Source organism: Pteropus vampyrus, unplaced genomic scaffold (genome assembly GCF_000151845.1).
Source record: "Pteropus vampyrus isolate Shadow unplaced genomic scaffold, Pvam_2.0 Scaffold358, whole genome shotgun sequence".
NCBI classification, from domain to species: domain Eukaryota; kingdom Metazoa; phylum Chordata; class Mammalia; order Chiroptera; family Pteropodidae; genus Pteropus; species Pteropus vampyrus.
This window is the reverse complement of record NW_011889139.1, coordinates 2,081,441-2,101,624: the sequence shown is the minus strand read 5'-3', so window position 1 is coordinate 2,101,624 and position 20,184 is coordinate 2,081,441. Positions and strand designations below refer to the sequence as shown.

General features: G+C 41.0%; 3 protein-coding genes across 22 annotated transcripts in view; 2 read left to right on the top strand and 1 right to left on the bottom strand.

Annotated features, from left to right (window-relative positions):
• Nucleotides 1–4,684, bottom strand: part of MYO19 (myosin XIX) — a 28,962-nt gene extending 24,278 nt beyond the window's left edge. For 4 of the 7 annotated variants that reach the window (XM_023522845.1, XM_023522849.1, XM_011379420.2 and 1 more), the window contains exons 1-3: nucleotides 4,542–4,675; nucleotides 3,709–3,865; nucleotides 2,394–2,487 (exon numbers count right to left, since the gene is read on the bottom strand). In XM_023522845.1, coding sequence (XP_023378613.1) covers nucleotides 2,394–2,405 — 12 coding nt within the window. In that variant the 5' untranslated portion in view covers nucleotides 2,406–2,487; nucleotides 3,709–3,865; nucleotides 4,542–4,675. Of the gene's footprint in view, nucleotides 1–2,393; nucleotides 2,488–3,708; nucleotides 3,971–4,279; nucleotides 4,374–4,541 lie in introns of all 7 variants that reach the window. The other 3 variants (XM_023522847.1, XM_023522846.1, XM_023522848.1) reach the window with 3 other exon arrangements.
• PIGW (phosphatidylinositol glycan anchor biosynthesis class W) lies at nucleotides 4,557–8,762 on the top strand. 5 transcript variants are annotated; one of them, XM_011379428.2, is made up of 2 exons: nucleotides 4,557–4,852; nucleotides 6,189–8,762. In XM_011379428.2, exons 1-2 carry the CDS (start codon nucleotides 4,611–4,613, stop codon nucleotides 7,711–7,713), a joined length of 1,767 nt encoding a protein of 588 aa, XP_011377730.2. In that variant the 5' UTR covers nucleotides 4,557–4,610; the 3' UTR covers nucleotides 7,714–8,762. The 5 variants fall into 5 exon arrangements, with proteins under 5 accessions (XP_011377730.2, XP_011377734.1, XP_011377731.1 ...); XM_011379432.2 differs by lacking the exon at nucleotides 4,557–4,852 and adding an exon at nucleotides 4,860–5,352; XM_011379429.2 differs by lacking the exon at nucleotides 4,557–4,852 and adding an exon at nucleotides 4,860–5,376.
• A 3,948-nt stretch (nucleotides 8,763–12,710) lies between these two features.
• GGNBP2 (gametogenetin binding protein 2) overlaps nucleotides 12,711–20,184 on the top strand; it is a 30,952-nt gene continuing 23,478 nt past the window's right edge. For 3 of the 10 annotated variants that reach the window (XM_011379413.2, XM_011379415.2, XM_011379410.2), the window contains exons 1-2: nucleotides 12,734–12,923; nucleotides 13,434–13,653. In XM_011379413.2, coding sequence (XP_011377715.1) covers nucleotides 13,561–13,653 — 93 coding nt within the window. In that variant the 5' untranslated portion in view covers nucleotides 12,734–12,923; nucleotides 13,434–13,560. Of the gene's footprint in view, nucleotides 12,924–13,353; nucleotides 13,654–20,184 lie in introns of those variants that run through there. The other 7 variants (XM_011379418.2, XM_023522844.1, XM_011379417.1 and 4 more) reach the window with 6 other exon arrangements.

Below are 20,184 nucleotides of genomic sequence, written 5' to 3'. Positions count from 1 at the left end.
ACAAAGGAAAAGAACCATGGTTTAGGCCTTTTTTGAAAGAAACCATTCAACTTGAGATGAAAAATCAGCTGTAAGGTAGCCTCATGCTTTCATCACCTGCCTCTTGGGGCTTAAATTTAAGCCGGCTCATTACATAATTAGTTTCCTCTGCGCTGGCTCAGAAGTCAGATGAGGTCAAGAATAGGCACCAAGGGAAAACCTCTCCCTTGCCCATGCTTGGTGCCAACACTTTCCACATGTTTCCTCTTTTTCTCCTCTAGTCTCCCAGGGCTGTAAGGAAAATGGGGTGGGAATAGAAGACAGTAACCTGGCTGAAATTTGCTTTTGGAGGAAAAATGCATGAGTTTCCAATGAGACTAGTGAACCATACAAGTTCAAACCCCTCAAGGTAGCAAGTGTCATCTGAGAAGCCCAGTAACAGTTTTTTTTCCAAAGATGTTGCCTCTTCTCTGAACTTGTCCACAAAAGCACAAGTCAGGCTCTTGGCTTCCAGAATAAGTGCATAAGAGCATGGCCGAACCATGCAAATCCTTCTGCTTTAGTGGGGGAAAAAAATTACTCACAAACCCACCCATAATTTATGAACAGCTCTGATCCAACCAGAGGCAGCCGAGTATAATGATCAGGAGCCTGAACTTGCATGCTAGACTGCCTGGGTTTGAATCCTGATTCTTCCACTTACTAGTTGTATAATCTTATGTAAATTTTTAAATCTTTGTGCTTCAATTTTCCCCATCTGTAAAATGGGAATGGTGGTAGCACCCATGTCAGAGATGCTAATAAACGCATAAAATATTTTAAAAAGGCACCTGGTATATGCCCCCAAAAGTTAGCTGGTATTCTTTTAAGAGCAGCTGTTCTAATTAGGCAATAATCTATCAAGGGCCTTAAAACTATATATGTCCCTTAAGCCTGCAATTCTGCTTCTAAAAAATGATCCTACATAAAGGCCATAAAAATGTTCGGTATACATAGAAACATTTATAACTGTAAAAAGCTGAAAACACAAATTTCCAAGTAGTAGACGGCTTATAGTATATCCTTATAATGTAATAAAGCAGGTTTCAAAAAAGTATGATACCTTGAAAATGTTTTTAAAATATATATAGGTGAAAAAAAAGTCTAAGATACTCTCTAAAATGTTGGTTATTTTTAGGTAGTACAATCATGGTTAATCTTAATGTTCTTTTTTGCTTATCTATTATTTTCCACATTTCTTATAATGAATGTGACCTTAAATAAGTCACTTAACCTCTCTGAGCCCTTTATCCAAAATGAGGACATAATAGCACTGTATATAATACTGTATCTTTCTCAAGGACTAAACAAAATTACATGTGTAAAATGCTAGCATAGTGCCTACTACATAGCAAAGGCTCAACAGAGAGTAGCTGCTACTATGATAATGAATATTACTGCTATTTTAATAAGAAAAAAAGTTAAAAACAAACAATAAAAAGTCCAGAGCAGACATCTATCCTGCCTCTCTCTAGCCTTCAAGACCGTTTCATGAGCCAAAAGACTGAAAGGTCAAGCAGTGGTGTCTACCATGGCTCCCTTGAGGCTGGCTGGCCTCACACTCAGGCACTGCTGAATCTCAGGCACTTACTACCTAGGACTCCACTAGACCATGAGTTCCTTGAGGGCAGGTATCATCTTAAATATCTGCCTCAGCCCAGTGCCTGGCAACACTTAGTAAATAAAAACTCGGCAATTATCTACTCGGCAATTATCTCTCTGGACCAAGAGCTGCATGTGAGAGATGTTATGGGTATGAGATGAGGTTCTACAGTGAAGGGTAATTTGGAATCCTGCAGGCCTGGGGCCATAGAAGCCTTTTCAGAGGGGCAAAAAGTTCGGGACTAAGGGTAGGTTTCATATCCTAATAGTAACCCATGCACCCGATGATCCATTCATCAGAATCCTTCTCTATTTCCACATAGTTCATCTCCCACATTTTTGCACAGGCAGACCTCTTTGCCTGGACTGCTTGTTTTCCTTCTCCACTTGGCTAATTCCTACTTATTCTTTAAGACTCAGCTTCAAGGAACACCTCCTTTTGGAAGCTCCAGGCTTCCACTGTACTTCAACAATTTAGGATGGCAGGGACATCTCTCAGGACCTCCTTACTAGTTAGGCTTGTGAGGTCACCAAAGTGCCCTCAGGATTCCCTTACCCATCCCAGGGGAAAGAGCTAAAAAATACAACAAGAGATTCAAAATTGATATCAGGAAGAGGTTCTTGACAACAGGTGAAAGGCATTGGAATAACTATCTGAAGAAAGAAAAGACCTTTAAGAGGTCTTTCCCTCCTTTCCAGGTCAGGACACTGAAACTTCATTCAGACAAGCAAAAGATGGGAAGGGGCCTGGGTTTCTAAGGGTGAAGTTTTACCTGCTGGAGCATCTTGCTTCAATGTGGTCAGCCAGGTCATGGGTCCAGCAAAGGGCTCAGTTCTGGAGGAATCTGAGATGAGTCATTCCAGAGCCTGTGGCATGAGAGAGAAGACAAGGGCCACAAGCACAGGTGAGAGCTTCTCCAGGGTGACTCACTCCTCTCAACAAGCAGAAGGAATCAAAATGAGAACCAGAGTGAGCCTGGGCAGAGAAAGGAGAGTCTTTCCTGTCCCTGCCAATTAGGGAAGAGGGGAAACTTTTACGAGAGCTTCTGGAGGTTCCCTGGGCTTCTCTGGGATTAGTTTTACTATAGGGATTTGAAATGGGGCTGCAACTCTTCTGGGTCAGTATGACATGGAGGATGAAGACACCAGGAGACAGAGAAGCCTTGCGCTCTACCCTCTCCACTAGAAAGAAATATCCTATTTTAGTATAGCCAATAGTTGGCTGGGTGGGAGGCTGGAGTCAACTTGATGCTCCAGGAAAGCTGTTGTGTGGGAGGGAAATCACAGCTCAGTCATTCATTGTAAGTCACATCACTTTCCTGGCCCACTGATTTCTCATCTTGAAAATGGATACAGTAAAATTTATCTCACAAGAAGTAGTTGTGAAGGTCAATGAGGTCATGGATTGGAAGCACCTTACAAAGTACAAATCTGAATATTCACTTTCAGGGAGAATTTTGTTAGCAAAACCAACAATATTTAGGGGCACTAATCAGGTGGAACAATCCAGTGTCGATTTTAAGAAGGGAGAGGATTTCAGAGGAGGGGAATTGGTCTGAGAGATGGAGTATTGTGGGGCTGGGCCTAGGCCAGTCTCTGAAAAACTGTAAATGACCCCCAGACTCAATTTCCCAGGCCTTACACTGCCCCAGCAAGGAGGGATGAAGATGAGGGGTGTCTGTAATGGATTAACCCTGGTGAAGACTTTCCTGAGGCTCTGAATACATCTAGCCTTTGAAAGAACTCAAGGATAGGAATTTCCATGGAAATAGGAAAATGGGTAACTCAGGCTGAGAAGGGCATCAGGACTGTGTTGGACATTCACCCTGGATACTGACTGTCTCCAGTCCAAGGGAGATTCATGCAGAGGACGCCAGAACTCAAGGAGAACAAGCTTTCTCAACTGAAAGTTCATCTTAGAGAGGACCCGAGGCAGAGCACAACAGGTGGGGTCAGAATCCAAATCCCATGCCCCTTCGGATGCACATCACTAGAGCTCTCTAAGCTTTATTTCCACTTTTGCAAAACAGAATACTAATATCCAGACCTCACGATGCAGAGTTCAGGATCAAATGGGCTAGTTAGTACCTGTTGAGAGTGCTTTGCAAATGTTGGTTATTCCGTGCAGCGTCAGCTCCCAGGCAGAGGCAAGTCAGATTAGAGCGGTTTTCTCTAGTACTCCGACCTCTAGCTCCCAGTCGGCTTCGTGCTTACCAGCCAAGAAGTTCTGGAAAGGGTGTGACCACTGTGGGCAGGAAGGAGACAGTAATGAATAGATGAAACATCAAGGCAAGCGGCAGCCTGATCGCCAGCTCCTCCTTCTCCGCAGCCTCAGGTTCTTTCTCGGGCTCTGAGAGTAGGGAAAGGGCAAACAAAAAGAGCTGGGTAAGGGTCCTGGGAGCCCAGTTGGCCCCACCCCAAGGTTTCCGGCTGGAAACCGAGACTCCAGGTTCTGGCGAGGTGCCCCAGGGCTGGGATGCCGCTCCTGAAGCACCTGGCACGGGGAGAGTACGTCCTTCGCGGGAAGGTGGATGTGACCCCGGCCAAGGGCACTGCTGCCCTGACGTCTCTCGGGGACAGCTGCCCCCTTCCCTGTCCCTAGGTAGGGCCAGGAGAGGAGTACGAGCCGCGACCTAGCCAGTCGGGACCTTTTCCCCACCTCGGGCTGCCTCCTGCTGGCAAGGTAGAGTAGTGGAGGGTGATCATGAAAGGTCCTCGTTCTGAGCAAGGGCCAGGAGCTCGGCTACCTCCTCCTGGGATGCGAGGGAGACAAAAAAAAAAGGGAAAGGGCAGGGGAAAGGCGCTTTAGAAAGGAGAGGGGGAGATGCTCCCTTCTTCCTCAGCGCTCTGGGGGCAGAGTCCTCTCTTGCCCTTTCTGGGTCGCGAAAGGCTTCAGACTTGGGGCTGGGGGAGGCACTCACCAGTCCCAGAGCCAAAGCCGCCGAGTGTGCACACCCCGCCCGGCCCGACTGGAAAGGCGGGAGGGCCGAATGAGGCGGCGGGAGGAGCCGGGGGAGAGAAGAGGAGGAGCGCGAGCGAGCCGGGGAGAGAAAGCCGGGACAGCTGGCACACGCCCGGCCTCCGCCTCTCCGGCTAAGTGGCCCGCCGCCGGCCGGCTCCTCCCGGGGGCGGGGCGCGCAGAAGCGGCGCTGGGCGCACGTGGCCAGCCCAGAACGCGGGGGTCGGGTTTGGGGCTGGCTCCACCTGGGGCAAAATATTTTGAGAGCTTGGGGTAAGATGGGGTGAAAGGGAGGCCTCCGGTGTTCTGGCGCGAGAGGCGGGGGAAGCATGGCTTCCTGGGCCTACGGGCCTTCAGTGGGCTGTGGCCGAATGTTGTGCGGGGCTTCTAGCCCCGCCATTCTGACAGGCCTCGCCTTGGGGTCTGAGCAGTCGTGAGGCGCGCGAAGCACCTTTCCCGCTCCGGGCCCCTCTGCCAGGCCAGCCCATGACCACAACCCGGGAGGACTTGGGCTGGGCTAGCCCTTGATTGAGAAGGCGTGGGCAGCCGGCGGGGCGTGGGAAACGGACACCACCCTGGGCTCCCGGCGCGCGGAATCCGCGGGCCCGGAAGCTCCGGCCTTCTCGCTTCGGCCGGAAGCGCCGCGCGGGAGGCGGAAGCTGCTTGCTCCCGTGTTGCCCCGCGCGTGCGGTGGGAGCCCGGCGGCCAGGCCAACGTAGACAGCCAGCCGTGAGCCGGCCGGGGCGGTACCGGAACTAGACTGAGCACGGGAGGTGTGTGGTCCCGGCGCGCCCGTGGTAAAGTACTTATTCTTAAAGGCCAGCCAATTCTGATTGGTTTGTTACCGTGAGGTATTGTCGCTGGGCCCAGACAGGCCATCATGCATGCACGCATTTATTCCACATGGTTCTTGTTAGCCAACAATTGTGTTCTTGCCGTGTGCCACTTCTCAGACATTAATGTGGCAAAGAGGCATTTTATATCCTTTTAAAACTAACACTAGTATGTGCTCTACGCCACCCCCACCCCTCACTGCCATGATTAGCATCCATACTACCTTCCGACACCGAACATGAAACTTGGCTGTCTGTAAATATAAGGAGCAGCCTAGGGTTCAGATCACTGGAGGACCCAAATTTTGTACTAGAAACAATAGGTTCAGAGAGGCTGAACAGAAACCAAAGCCCTCAACTCCAACATATACTCAAATACCTCTCTGTCCCTGCCCCCCCCATTTGACTTAAAGTCATTAGTTATGTGTATTCAATTTTCATTACACAATGTTCTTGACATATACTATATTCTATAATAGGAATTTCTATCCAACTGTGATTCCATTCTCAGAGTTATATAGGCCAAGTGCACTTTCTTTGTGAATCTGCCTTATACTGAAAACAGCTTAAGCTTTTTAACCAAAAATTATTAGTGTGACATTCTTATCCTAATATTGTTAGACTTCTTCCCACAATCCTTGCAAGGGGGATCACAAATCCTAGGTTCTGATCTGAAACCTAAGAATAAGAGTAAAATCAAATCAGGTGAATATATATGCCAATTCCACAAGAATGTTGCTTTCCACAAATGCATTCCTTTACTCTTGTTTTCACAGGAAGGAAAAAAAAATGTCTCACAAGCTAATGAAGGAAGCTTTTGTCAGTAACCACAATGGAACCAGCGTGCTGGAAATTACCCAAGGCTTGTGCTTTCCCTCACTCTGTATCCTGTGCAGAGGGCTCCTGATCATTCTCTCACAGCACTTGTGTTCTTCTTCACATACCTGGAGAACTGGATTCTTCATTGACTTTGTTTTCGTAATAGTTCCTGTGGTGACCACTTTGACCATTTTGGCTTCATTTATCTTCTTTGAGTACCTCGCTGTAATTATCTTTGGGGCTGGGCTATTCTATCAAATATACTGCAGGAGAACTTGCTATGCCAGAATGCCTGTCCAGAAAATCCTTGAAAAATTCTTAAAAACTAGTTTAGAATCAGAATACATTCCAGCCATCTCCTGTTTCCGTGTAATTAACAGTGCATTTACTGCTGTTGCCATTTTGGCTGTGGACTTCCCACTTTTTCCTAGAAGATTTGCCAAAACTGAGCTCTATGGGACAGGGGCAATGGATTTTGGAGTAGGCGGCTTTGTATTTGGGACTGCAATGGTTTGTCCAGAAATTAGGAGAAAATGTATGGAAGGTTCAAGATTTTATTATTTTACAAAGTCATTGTACTCTGTTTGGCCATTAGTCTTCCTTGGAATAGGACGATTAATCATTATAAAATCCATAGGCTATCAAGAACATTTAACTGAGTATGGAGTTCACTGGAACTTTTTCTTTACCTTAATAGTTGTAAAATTGATAACATCACTGCTTTTGATTTTTTTACCCCTAAATAAATCCTGGATTGTGGCTGTCAGCACTACTGTATTATACCAGCTAGCCCTTGACTTTACCCCACTGAAAAGGTTAATTTTATATGGCACTGATGGCAGTGGCACAAGGGTTGGTTTATTAAACGCCAACCGAGAAGGCATAATCTCTACTTTGGGGTATGTAGCAATATACATGGCTGGTGTACAAACAGGGTTATATGTGCTTAAAAAAAGATCATATATCAAAGACTGGATAAAAGTAACATATGGTATTCTATTGACAGCTATTAGCCTCTTTGTATCTCTTTACATAGTTCAGGTAAATGTAGAAGTAGCATCTCGAAGAATGGCCAATTTAGCCTTTTGTATTTGGATAGTTGCTTCTAGCCTGCTCCTTCTTAGTAGTTTATTATTGGGTGATATAATTTTGAGTTTTGCAAAATTTCTAATTCAAGGCGCTCTAGTTCCATGTTCTTGGAAACTGATCCAGTCGCCTGCTACAAACAAAAAGCATTCAGAATCTCTAGTCTCTGAAGCTGAAAGAAACAAACCCAGTATTTGTTTAATCACAGCTATGAACAGAAACCAGTTGACTTTTTTCTTGATGTCAAATATAACAACTGGCCTGATCAACCTGTTGGTAGATACACTACACAGCAGTACGTTGTGGGCCTTATTTGTGCTCAATCTCCATATGTTTACCAACTGTTTAATTATGTATTTGTTACACTTGCAAGATAGGACTATAAAATTTTGGTGACCAAAAAGGTTAGGATGTATCTGGTTTGAGCAGCGTTAATGAAGAATATTAAATGAAGAAAATGGGCAATCTAGTGTTAACTACATTTTATTGTAAAATTAAGAGTTTCAATCCTCTATAACAGCACTATGTAAAACAAACCAATACAGAAGAAACAAAGCCTTGTTACGTGTTAGAATATTTATTGAATTTCAATGTTCTAAAGAAACTTGTGTTTACAGTTGTGACACTGGAATACGGGAGCGTGGGGAGGAGGGTTTTTACTTTCCACCTTATACCATCTTATATTTTTTGTTGTATATATTTTATAATATTTACAGAAAAAAATCTCTGAATTGTGGAACTGTCAATACTTCTTTACTGCTCAATTTTAATCTTTCAAAAAAAGCCTAAATATGAGAAAACAAGTGTTTAAAATCAAATACTTATACACTATGAAGTCAAAACAGTTAATTGCTCCAAAGAATAGACTGAATTATATGTTGTAGTTAACATGCTTAATAATTATGAGACAATAGCTTTGCCCTGGGACTAATTTATTTTAGCCTACTCTGTGCTAGGGATAAGCAAAATTTTCCTGATATCTTGGAATTTGCAATCTAGTGGGAGAAGCACATTAAACAACTGTTATAAACTGTGTTAAGTCATGAAGTATAGGTTGCCAAGAGTGTCAAATCAAGAACTGACCTAGCAATCAAGAAAGTTCTCCCCACAGATAGTATTTTCTGAGCCACAGCTAGTGGATAGGATGAGTGTTTATGTCTAGGTAGTAAGGGGTAGGTGCTGGCAAGGGAGGGGGAAAATAGCAGTCAGCAGTCTAGGAAGGATGAATTCCTCAGTAAAGATCCTGAGTTCGGAGGGAACCTAGCACATGGTAGAATTGAAAGGTGAGAGCTCAGAAAAAGGGAGACCATGGGTAATGAGCTGGAGAGGAAGACAGGGGCCATATAGAGCATGCCTCATCTACCATGTTAAGGGGAAAGAACCAGTGAGAATGTCATCAGGTACCTAATCTAACTTAATAAAACTATGACTGTATTAAGGTTTAATAGCCTACTGAGCACTTCAGTCACTTAAAAACTTATAGAGACCTTTGAACCTGTTCAAAATCTAAGATTTAAAAAACAAAATTCTTAGTTTTCAATTCTATTCCCTGTATATTTAAAGTGGATGAAAACAAAATCAATTAAAATTTGCCTTTCTATATTCCATTCTATTTTCAAGTAAAAATCTGATTATTGTGGCAACAGGCAGGGGTCAGATGTATAAGTTAATTTTATATTTGATAAGCAATCTGGATTATTTGTATGTAGGTGAAACTTTCTCAACATTAAATTCTAGATTGGCTGTTGTCTCTAAAGTAGTTCAAAATTAATTTTATTCCCTAATTTGTTAGATATGACTATCATACTAGTTTACTTCAGTTTTATATTGACGATGGCTAAATTAGTATTTATGTGGCATTTTATATTTGCTAACTACAATCAATTATATTTGGAGGTAATCTATTACTGAAAGGAATTTTCCCCTCAATATGTTGGATAGTTACATAGCTGTAAAAACAAAAATCAGATTAATTTGATTTTCAATGAAAAAGGAATACTTGAAGTAAGATTATAGTATGTAAATTAAGCATGACTAAAAAAGGTGATTGGTTATCCTCTACGTCACAGTGCTCATACTCCACAACTTACCTTTTCAAAGCATTCAGAGGGCTGAGAGGCTCTAACCATATTCTCTTGTCTAAAAAAACGTAATTTAAAGTAAGTTTTTGGTGACTTAATGAGCATGTGGTCTAACTGCTGCTGCTTGTCAGTTACTGCTCCTTCATCCTTTGCTAGTTCATAAATATCAGTAAGTTTATGTCTCAGTTACAGATATTGAATCATAACTTAAGAACAAAGTGTACCATTCTACATCTAATTATGATATTCATGTAAGAGAAAGCTAATGAAATAGCATTCATAAAAACAAAAATTAGTAAAAAAAGACCATTCTGACTTGATTCTACTTTACAGAAGAAAGGAAGAGACCACTCAGCAAAGATTTATTGGGTTCTAATGTACCAGGTATAGGTGCTAGGGAAACAATGAAAATAAGACAAAGTCCCTGCCTTCAAGGGGCTTACATTTTAACTTGTGGACATTTTTTTTCCCCTCTAAAAAAATGTAAATGGGGAAAATGTGTCTCTATTTTTGACAGATACAACAGAACTTCCCACTGTTAGCTCATGAAAAAGAAAACCCAGTTTGTAGATTTGGACAACTATGGTAATTTAAATATACTCTGCTGTTGATTTTACTTCCACAAAATAATGTGGTTAATATAGTGAAAATTCTGATTAACCCATTTTCAACTATCAATATCTGAGGACAGAGAAGGGAGGGGAAAAGAGAAGGAAGAATATAATCTGGTCTAAGACTTTATCCTATCTATGACTTTCAGAAAGTGAGTCATTCCCAGGACTTTAATTTTATACAATTATAAACTGAAGATAGCTACCATACATGTATCAATAGCATTGTGTTTAGAAGATGACAACCAGTTTTATTTTTATTGAATGTCGATGTCCAATATATTGTATAAATCATATAAGAACACTTCACGTACAGGAGTTTATGTATAATCTATGGAGATAAATAATATAAGGACTAAATCTACTCTTCATTTCTTTTAAACCCTGGCAGCTTGGAGAATAGTCATATCTCATTTATGCCTGATTTTTGTAGCTGGCCGTCAAACACTGGGGACTGTCTAAGGAGAAGAATAATGGTATTTAGCTGATCATTTACCACGTCCCCATCTCCATCACTCCAACTGTTCTTTATTAGGTACCAGCAAAATGTCATCCGCTGTTGATTGCTTTCTCTTTCTTAGCCTTTCAAGTCCTTTGACCTTAATTGACATAGCTATTATAGGAACACCTTCACAATGCCAATATTGAAATTTAAAAATAGGCAAGAACTGGCTTTTTAATGTAGTAATCACTTATTTTGTCAATCAGAGGTAAGCTAATAGGAGATAGTCATGAGATAATTGTTGCAGCACTACTGGTTACAGAAGATAGATTAAGCGGAAAAAAAAAATGACTTAAAAATGACGGTGCCTGCTCTAAAACTAAGAAGATGCATAGTTAAAACTTACAGAAATTTTTTTGCAATGGAATAATTTTCTAAGCATTTTCCTTCTATATGATTTTATCATATTTATAGCACCCAGGCTATCTCCTTACCTCCTTAAGACTTGAGAAATAGCAACTTATCTAGCAAATTATCCACCTTTTTAGCCTTATATTTATTGAATGCCTATAGTATGTGAAACGTTGTCCAAAGATACTATGCAGTGTGTTCAGCAGACCTAAAAGACAAATCCAAATCAGGGAATCCCAGATGGAAAGATTGTGTGGTTCCTCATTTTATTATGTTTTATGTCTGGGTTTTATCATTGTTTATGTTTATATCTGCCTTTTCTAACTTAGATTTCAATCCTCAGGGTGAATGAATACTTTGTTCTTTGCTAGTACTGTATACTCAATAACGAAAATTATTATAATTAGCACCTATATATTTAGCTTGTCATTTTCAATATCCTTTACTAACCATAATCTAAGGAAAGTTTAAAAGGTATAAAGTAGGTACATTAATTGACATAGCTATTATAGGAACACCTTTAGATCTTAAAAGCCACAGTATTCTTTTTACCTTAGGAGTGTTTTTACAGAAAACACAAGATTCTCTAAAAATGTCCAGATTTTGGCTATGTAGTCTAATCTGTCAGAAGCTGCATGCACATCCTGGATGCCTACTGGATTTAAGCTAACAATCACACTGTTCTGCTCTTCTAACATGGCCAAAAGACATAAATACTGGATAATCACACCTTTGGGACTGAACAATGGTTCTTCCAGTTTATTATGTCACCTATCCTAACAGTGACCACACAATGTCATAAGTCAACATGGCTAAAGATGCACGATGGGATTTTGTTGATGTGACTCTATAAGACCTCATGTGATGATCAAAATATTTTTTAAAGGTCAGTATCACAGCTCTAGCCTATTCTATCATGAAATGCAGATTTGTCATCAGAATTAGTTAAGAGCAGCAAATGGATTTATCCTTAAAATCGTCAACATCTTCTCTAGGCAAAATGCTTCCCAACAACTTTGAGGGCTTTACAACAGGCCCTCAAAGCCTTCAAGGTGGGAACTGAGTACGTGTTGGCATCGAAGAGTGTAGATGAATTGTCTTTACAGTAGCTCCACTTCTCAGGAGAGGGTGAGAGGGAAGGGCATTGGCCAGTACCAGTACTTTGCCCAAGGGAACTGGTGTCCTGTTTGAGCCCCTAAGTTAATATTAACCCAGCCCAAGAAGTTTCTCTGGCCAGGACGCATGCACAAGCCACTCTCCTATCTCCACAGTCTTCTATTTGCCTCTAAGTGTTAACGACCACAACAAAAAACTGTCAGCATTCAAGTATTGTCGGTCGGTCGCCTTGAGATCTCAGCGCAATCTGTTTGGGAAGCAGTAATGCGGCTGGCTCCTGGTCAATAAGGGTGTCAAGGAAAGTGCCGTCAAGTACCTGGAAGTTTGTCTCTTAGTCCGCAGATGCTCTTCTCCCCTTCCCTCACTCTTGCCTTTCGCTCTCAATGACTTTGAAAGGCTAAGGTCCTCCCCACTTACCGTGGTCCTCACTGGGTTTCCACCCTCGAATGGGCCCTGAGTCGGCTCCTTTCGCCCTTCGGAGAACAATCCCCAAGCCCACGCGCTAAGGAACTGACGTTTAAGCCTACTCACTCCTCCTAGCAGCTCTGTTACGGCTTTGAGTAGCAGGACCGGGAGGAGGGCACGGATCACGGGTTTGAGTTTGCTTGGGGCGGGAGGGGGAACCCCACCCGCGCCACTAGGGTTTCCAAAGAGGCGATCTGGGAGCGGTGGTCTACAGTCTCGCGAGAAGAGGCGGGGCCCCGCCCGGTGTCCTCGGCTCCTCCTCGCCCCACCCGCCCCACGTCCCCCGCCCTCCCTCCCCCACTCCCCGTGGCGCGAGCGGCTGACTGAGCCCGGAGAGGAAACGGCGTTCGGAACCGTGCTCCCGCCCAGGCCGGCCCTGACGCGGGCCTCGTCAGCCGGTAACGGGGAGCAGAGGTGGGGGTCAGGGAGGCGACCACGAAAACAGTGAAGGTCAGAGCCGAGAGGCCTCCTCTGAGAAGGGTGAGGAAAGGGTCTGAGCGTCTCCCTGCGGACTCTGCAGAACCGAGGCGGGGTCGACCCCTCCCAGGGGCGGGGTCGCGCTGGGCAACTGCAGCCCTGGGGACTGGCTGGGCGGGGCGCGCCAAGAAAGGGGGAGAAAGGGGTCAGCGATGGGCTGAGGGCTCCCCGGCGGCGGGAAACGGGCAGTGGGCTGTGGCGCTGAGACCGGCAGTGAGGTCCTGGAGCCGGGACTCCAGTGACGCCTGGGGAAGCCCCGGGGCCGGCGAGTCCCTTCCGCCTCTCCTTTGGACCCTGACTGGAAGCCGGCGGGGGTGGGGGCTGGGGTGGGAGAGCGGCGCGAGGGGGCGGGTCCCCACGCCGCTCGGCGCTGATTGGCTGAGCGCGTGTGGAATCGGGTGATGGGAAACGCAGCCCGACTCTTCCGTCCCCTCCTGCTCCTCTCCCTCCCCACTGTGGCGAATGTGCTGCGCGGCGGCGGGTGCTTAAGCTCGCGGCGTTTGGCTGTTGCAGGCAGGAGCTGGGAGGAGGCGGCGGCGGCGGCAGCAGCAGCAGCAGCAGGAGCAGCAGCGGCGGCGGCGGCGGCGGCGGCAGCAGCTGGGAGGAGGTGGTGACGGTGGCAACGGCAGCGTCGGGGACGATGGCGCGACTGGTGGCAGTGTGCAGGGACGGGGAAGAGGAGTTCCCCTTCGAGAGGAGGCAGATTCCTCTCTACATAGACGATACCCTCACGGTGAGCGGAGCGGGCCGGGCCGGGCTCGCCGCTCCCCTGGCAGCTGTTTCCTTCCCCCCTCCCCCAAGCCGAGCGCTGCGCACTGGAGAAAGAGTGTGTTGCAACTCCTAGGCGAGGCCTTTTCTCCAGCAGGCCCTGCAAACTCGCCTTTGCAGTGGGTCGCTCGGTAACCTCTGCAGGCCCCTAGCCCAGCGCTCCGTACGCAGTTTAAGCCCCTCTCCCAAGGCTTTCCTTTTTTGAACCCTCTTTCTTTACCCTTTCCCTTTAATACAGGCTGCTTTTGCCAAAGCACGCGCCTCAGAAAGGGGTTGAAGGATCTTGGGCCTATGTCTTACAGAAACCACCTACCCTCGGGGAGGCTTAATTATCTAGAAATGTCGCAGCTCCCCGGCTACCTGTGTATTGCCTATCTTAATACTACAGCTCTCACTACATAAGCATATCTACTGAGGTCAGAGTGACATTATCGTGGTCAGTAAAAATTCCACTAAAATGATTTGATTTCGTTGTAAATAGTCTCGTATTGTCTAGTACATTAAAACTCTATGAAATGAGTGTACTCCTAGGCCATGACTCTTCAAAATGGGCTTTCTTGGCATTCTTTAGTTTACAGGTGGCCTTTTTATTTTTTCTTTGAGGAAGCAAAATGATCGAATGTATAAGAGCATCATAAAAAGCCGACTGCTCATCTTTAAAACTACCCAGTTCTGGGTAGTTTTCTTTTTTGAATTTGGTGGTAGTACAGCATTACAAGATACTCTGCCTTGTGTTGCTGTAGTATTTCCTTTAAAAGGAAATGGCAGAAATTTGAATTGAATTCTGAACAGGAAATGAGTGCAGTTGCTTGCCACTATTTCTTAAGAAATAAAATGAACCCTTTATGAATATCTTTTGAAGTCTGCATTTTGATGATGCTGAAGCTTTAGATTATATATTTGCCTATTTTGATAAAGAGCAAGTCTTTTTATCTTATCACCTTTGGCTTTTTTGCTTTTCAAAGGCAGTTGATCTGTTTTGTTCCTGATTCTTTTTTTTTTTTTGCAAATATCTGCTGAAGCTTTTTAAAATTTTATATAAAATGCAAGTCATTGTAGAGATGCCACTCTATGCCTTTTCTGTTTGCCACTCTCAATTAAGAGTTGATTGAACTGCAGTGCTTTTAAAAGAAATAGAAGAGTATTGAATGACTTAATTTGCTAGAACTTTTTAAGTGAAAGCATCTATAATTACCCAAGTACATTTTTTTTTTTCATGGAAAAAGAATGATTTGGCTCGACATAGGTAACTATAATTTGTGTTGGTGTATTAGAAAATAATCTGTATGTCTTAGTTGTGATTTTTGCATTTTTTGCATTAAAAGTATAATGGACTTGTATTTTAAGTAGTTAAAAAAAACTAACACTGATCAAATTAAATGATGCATTTCTCAATTTGAAAACTAATAAGAATCCATTTATCGATATTCTCTTTCTCTCCAACACACTTCTGGAGCACATAGTTTAGTATCCACCTTTTATGCTTGTTGTCTCAGAATGCTTTTGAAGTTCAAAAAAAAATTCTTTGGGATTGGACATAAATTACTGTTGAGTGTATAATATCAAAGCATAGGGGAAATCAACGTAAATTTTAGTATAAAATTTTGCATAGACACTGATTTCTCTCCTTATTCCCACTTAACCTGTAATGTGAGTGCAGTATTGATGTATGTTATATAGCACTTTAAAAGTCAACTTTTGGGTGTTTACACTTTTTTCTCTGTACAATATAATAATTTCCAAAATTTCCCATAGAAAAAGATGTAACATTACACTGTGATTTATTATTGCATTTATTTGTCCAGAGAAGTTGGGATTGGACTGAACCTGGTGGCTGAGTTTTGCTTTTATTGGATTGTAGACTTGTGACTAAGGCAAATAAAATGTAGGCTTACTTAATTTAAATATCTCGAAAATAGCATTTTTTTTTAGGAAAGGATGCAGTTTTTCTTTGCTTTGGAAGGGTTTTTATCACTGGGTAATGAGTGGGACTGTTGCTTTGTCTTGGAACTTTTGCACAGTCATTGAATGCTGGTTAGTGAAAATTCTCGTTAATGCATTATACTTAGGAAAGCAAGTTTCAGAACCATTCTACCAAATATTACTTAAAGGAAGAATGCAGAGCAAACAACACCTGTTGGGTAAGAGGGAGAGAAGAGCAGAGGTTTATGCTCTGCAGTGGTCCATTGGTAGTTTGATGGTAGTATATCCCTGAAGTTAATATTTGGTTTGGTTTTTATTTTTAGGGTCTATAGGTGATGCATGGTGGAAACATTGTGTTACCTTTATTTTTGGTAGTCTTATAATCTTGTTAGCTCCTAGATGTTAAGTCTAGTTACAACGTTTACAAATCAGTTACAAATGTTTATTATTTTAGTAACAGAAGCTGAAAACTGTAGCCTTAAACTGGCAATTTTAAATTGTATTTGTAAAATGAAACTAAGAAGCTTGTATGTGAGGAAGTAGCCTCTTTTATGTGGTATGTTGCATCCACATTAAAAAGGCTCAGTTTAGTGGGTTTGAATACTTGAGTAAAGTGCTGATGTACATATATTTGAGATAATTCCAAATAAGTTGGTGGGATATTTAGGAAAGTGGCATGCTATGTGGCAAAAATGCTTTTTAGTGTTACTAGCATTGTAAAATAAGATGGACAGAAAACAGATTTTCTTTTAGAGACATCTTCGAAGAATTACAATTCTTGAGTACTTATAAAAGTTCATGGAGTGAAACTATATACTCCTTTTTAAATGATCTTGAAAAATAATCACAAAACAAAGCAAATTATTCTTGCTCTTGCTTCCCAGAGATAACTAAGCATATAGCAGCATTTGGTGTAATTCCATTCGTAGACACACATAGATGCAGAGTTGATATGCATTCTTAACATTTTATATCTTGCTTTTTTTTCATTAAATGTAATGTTGAGAATATTTTTTCTTGTCATTTTAAACAGCTTTAATAGTCCTATAATATATTTGTTGTGTGACTTTACATAATTATATCATTCTCTCTGTTGGACATAGAAGCAGTTCTAGTTTCTGCTATAAATAATACTATAAGAATATAAATAATGCATAAATATTTGCATTAAATTTTTTTTTTCTCAGGCTTTTGGAAATACAGTTACTGGATCAAAGAATAAAAACCTTTTATAAAGTTCCTGATACATACTGTCAAATTGCTACAATATTTCTGGAATGCAGTTTCCCCTCTGAATTAAGACCAATCTAAATGGACTCAAACTCTGATAAGGGTTTCTTAACTGAGACTTTACAAAGATAATAAATGGTAGCATTAATGTTTTCTTTCAACTCTTGATTAAATAATTAATTTTACCAAAGATGATAGATGTTACAAACAGCTGTGACGATAAAGAAGTAAAAAAGCAAAACTAAAGTGACAATGGTTTTTAATAAATACAAACTTAATATTGTTGGTTAGAGCTTATGAGAATGCTTTAAAAAACAGATTATTGTGGTCAGGAGAAACCGGGACAGATACAAGTGAAAGTCGGTAATGGATTCAATAAACTTTATAAAGCAATAATTGCTGGACAATGACTCGTTCTATTTTTGGCTAGGTAGGGATAGGCAACCTCATCATTAAGCTGAACACTAATGATTCCTCTGTGAAACCACACCTGAAATATTTTACATGACTGTCTTCCTTTAGGTGACCTAGAATCTGAAGATCAAGTCAAGGAAGTGGTTTTAAAGAATGGGGGAAAAATGTTCTACTATCCTCTTTGTATTCCCCTTTTTCTTTTTCCTCCCTTTTTATTGTCATCTCTCAACATTAAGCATATAGTGATTGGCCAGAAAACAGCAAGGTAAAAAAAAACCCATTATCCTAAATTTTTTAAGGGCAAGGACAGAGGAATAAAGTGTGAATGCAGTGTTTCTAACTAGGGTGGTATAGAGTAAGTACAAGAGACTTTAGTATTATCCAAGCCAACAAAATCCAGGAAAGACACAGTAATAGACCTGATCTTGACATTTATCTATGCTCGTTAAGGTGAAAATTAAATGATCTTAAATGAGGGGTTTTTCTTTTAGAAAAATTTTAACCGTTGTTGACTTTAAAATGGATTTCTAAAGCAAGTATTATTTACCAAATTATATATATTTTCTGAAGGTCAACCAGCAGGTCTCAATATGTTAGATATATTCTTTGATACCTACTTTAATTATTAAAGCAATATAACATAGTTGTTCAGATAATAATTCACTTACACAGAGTCAGAATTTAGGATTTTGCCTATGAACCAGATGAGAGAGACCTTGATAGTTTTAATCTTAAAATAGTATAAGTAATTGTCTTAATTTTTTTATGGTGGCAATTGTTATGTGGGGAAACGGTGTATATTTGTATCAAGCAAGTGAACATGCAAATTAAGGTGGTAGTTGCTTAACTGGTAGATTTGGAGTGATTTGCAGTGTTCTGTTGAGTTACATGGCTTTAAAAGTTTATCTTAACACCTTTTTTTAAGACTTGCCAGTTAACTTTGAGTTTAAACCATGTGGTGATTTCAGAAAACAATGTGAGCTAATTGTACTATTAACTGTTTTTATTCTTTTATTGGTTTTCATGAACCAGGATTTCTAAAACCAGGATTATTAAATGTTTTTTAAAATTTCAATAGATTATAAAATATGGTAAATACTGTGGGTAGTATGGATCATTAGCTATTTCACCCACTAATTTCAGTCATCCTTACCAGTCCATTTAGAGCTACATTATTAAAGTGGGCTAATAACCAGTTTCACTTTGTACTGTTGATAAGTTAAAATATGAAAGTGCTTAGAACAATGCCTAGTATATTTGAAGCTACATTAATTGTCTTTATTATTATTATTACCACCACTCTTTGGAGATATTAATAAGATTATGAGAGTGAAAACTAGAAAGAAGTTGAAAGACCTGAAAATTGGACAATTGATCCTTGAAACTGAGACTTGGACATATAGTCTGTAAGTATGGAAGAAGAAACTTCCAGAACAGTAAAAGCTATTGAGATGGAAGCATGTCTCTGAACATGGTATAATGTATATAGAATTGGAAGCAAAGAATACTAAGTTTCCCCTCATAGTAAGTAGTGTTCGTGCATTGTAATAAATTTGGGAAAGATAGGAACACATAAAAAAGTCATCTGTTTTCTCACTGCCTAGAGATAGCCACATCTAATAAATTATTTATTTTTCTGTAAGAAAATATGCAGATATTTGAATCATATTGTACATGTGGTTTTTGGTTCTGTGAAATACAATGAAGTCCTCTGGATTCTTGAGTCTGTGTTTGCATCATTGTACATCCTTAGCAGATGCTCTCTCTACTTCACATATCTAGTGTTTTCACCTTATCAAATCCAGAAAATATATATATTGCTTACACTTACACTTGGTTATTCAGTCTTCAGTTTATTGTTAGAACAAACATCTTTTAAGGCTCTCATTTCTAATGTGGAGGGGAAAAAAATGGTCACCTCCATTAAGGAAGCAGGTCTTTTTGATGCTGGTTGATGGAGGAATCTCCTTAAGATCACATTCAACTGCGTGAGGATTTTTAGCATTTTATTTTTGCGCCAAATGGGTCTCCTTATCCTGACTTCACTCCCGGTGTGTAGGAGTTTGTGGGTCCTTGTCATCTTAATCTAGAAATAGAAGTTTGTCCTAGCACAGTATGTTTAATACTTTTAACAATATTTTAGTTAAGATAAAATACGTTACTTTATTTCATTGTTTTGAAGGCAGACTTTTTTTAACATCTCTGGAAGTTGGGTTGCTTCTTTAATTTGATGACATCTTGATTATAATGGCTCTTTCCTAGTGGTACATAAATATGGTACTTTTTAATATTAGTAGTGTCACAGATCATTGAAATGTGCTAATTACTAATTCCCCATTATCTGATATCCTGAAACATCTTTAAGCTTTTTTATATTCTTCTTTCTCTGGTAGTGAGTTTTGATAATTGAATATCTCGGTGTATCCTTTTTGTTCATAATTAGAGCAGACATTTTTCTATGTACCCCAGGTACTGTTCTGAGTACTTCATGTATATATATTACGAATATCATATACAAATCTTATAATGTAAATGACTACACATATGTATGTAGTCATTTACATTATACGATTTACTATATTCCATTAAGAGGAATAACTAAAAATGTCAGGGTGTTTTAACACAAAATATCAGGTCATTTCACTTATTAAATGCCATTATTATTGAACACTGCAAAAACACTTTTAAATATAATTTGTCACAACCCGTTCTAAGAGATATTAAAAATTATTACATAATTTCATTTTACAAATGAGGCTGAAAATCAAGACAGGTTAAGTAACTTGCTCAGAGTTATGGTATAGATTATAAATGGTAGAGCTGGGATTTGAACTCATGTCTGCCTGACTTCAGTGTTCTTGCTCCTAGTTACTATTTCTGGCTTTAGAAACTTGTATAACTTGGATTTTTAAAAAAAATTGGCAGAGGG

Excerpts from the sequence above, each read along its gene's own strand:
- PIGW (XM_011379428.2), top strand. The coding sequence starts at position 4,611 with ATGAGGCGGCGGGAGGAGCCGGGGGAGAGAAGAGGAGGAGCGCGAGCG. Across the intron at positions 4,853-6,188 it reads AAATATTTTGAGAGCTTGGG|GAAGGAAAAAAAAATGTCTC; the intron begins GTAAGATGGGGT and ends TTGTTTTCACAG.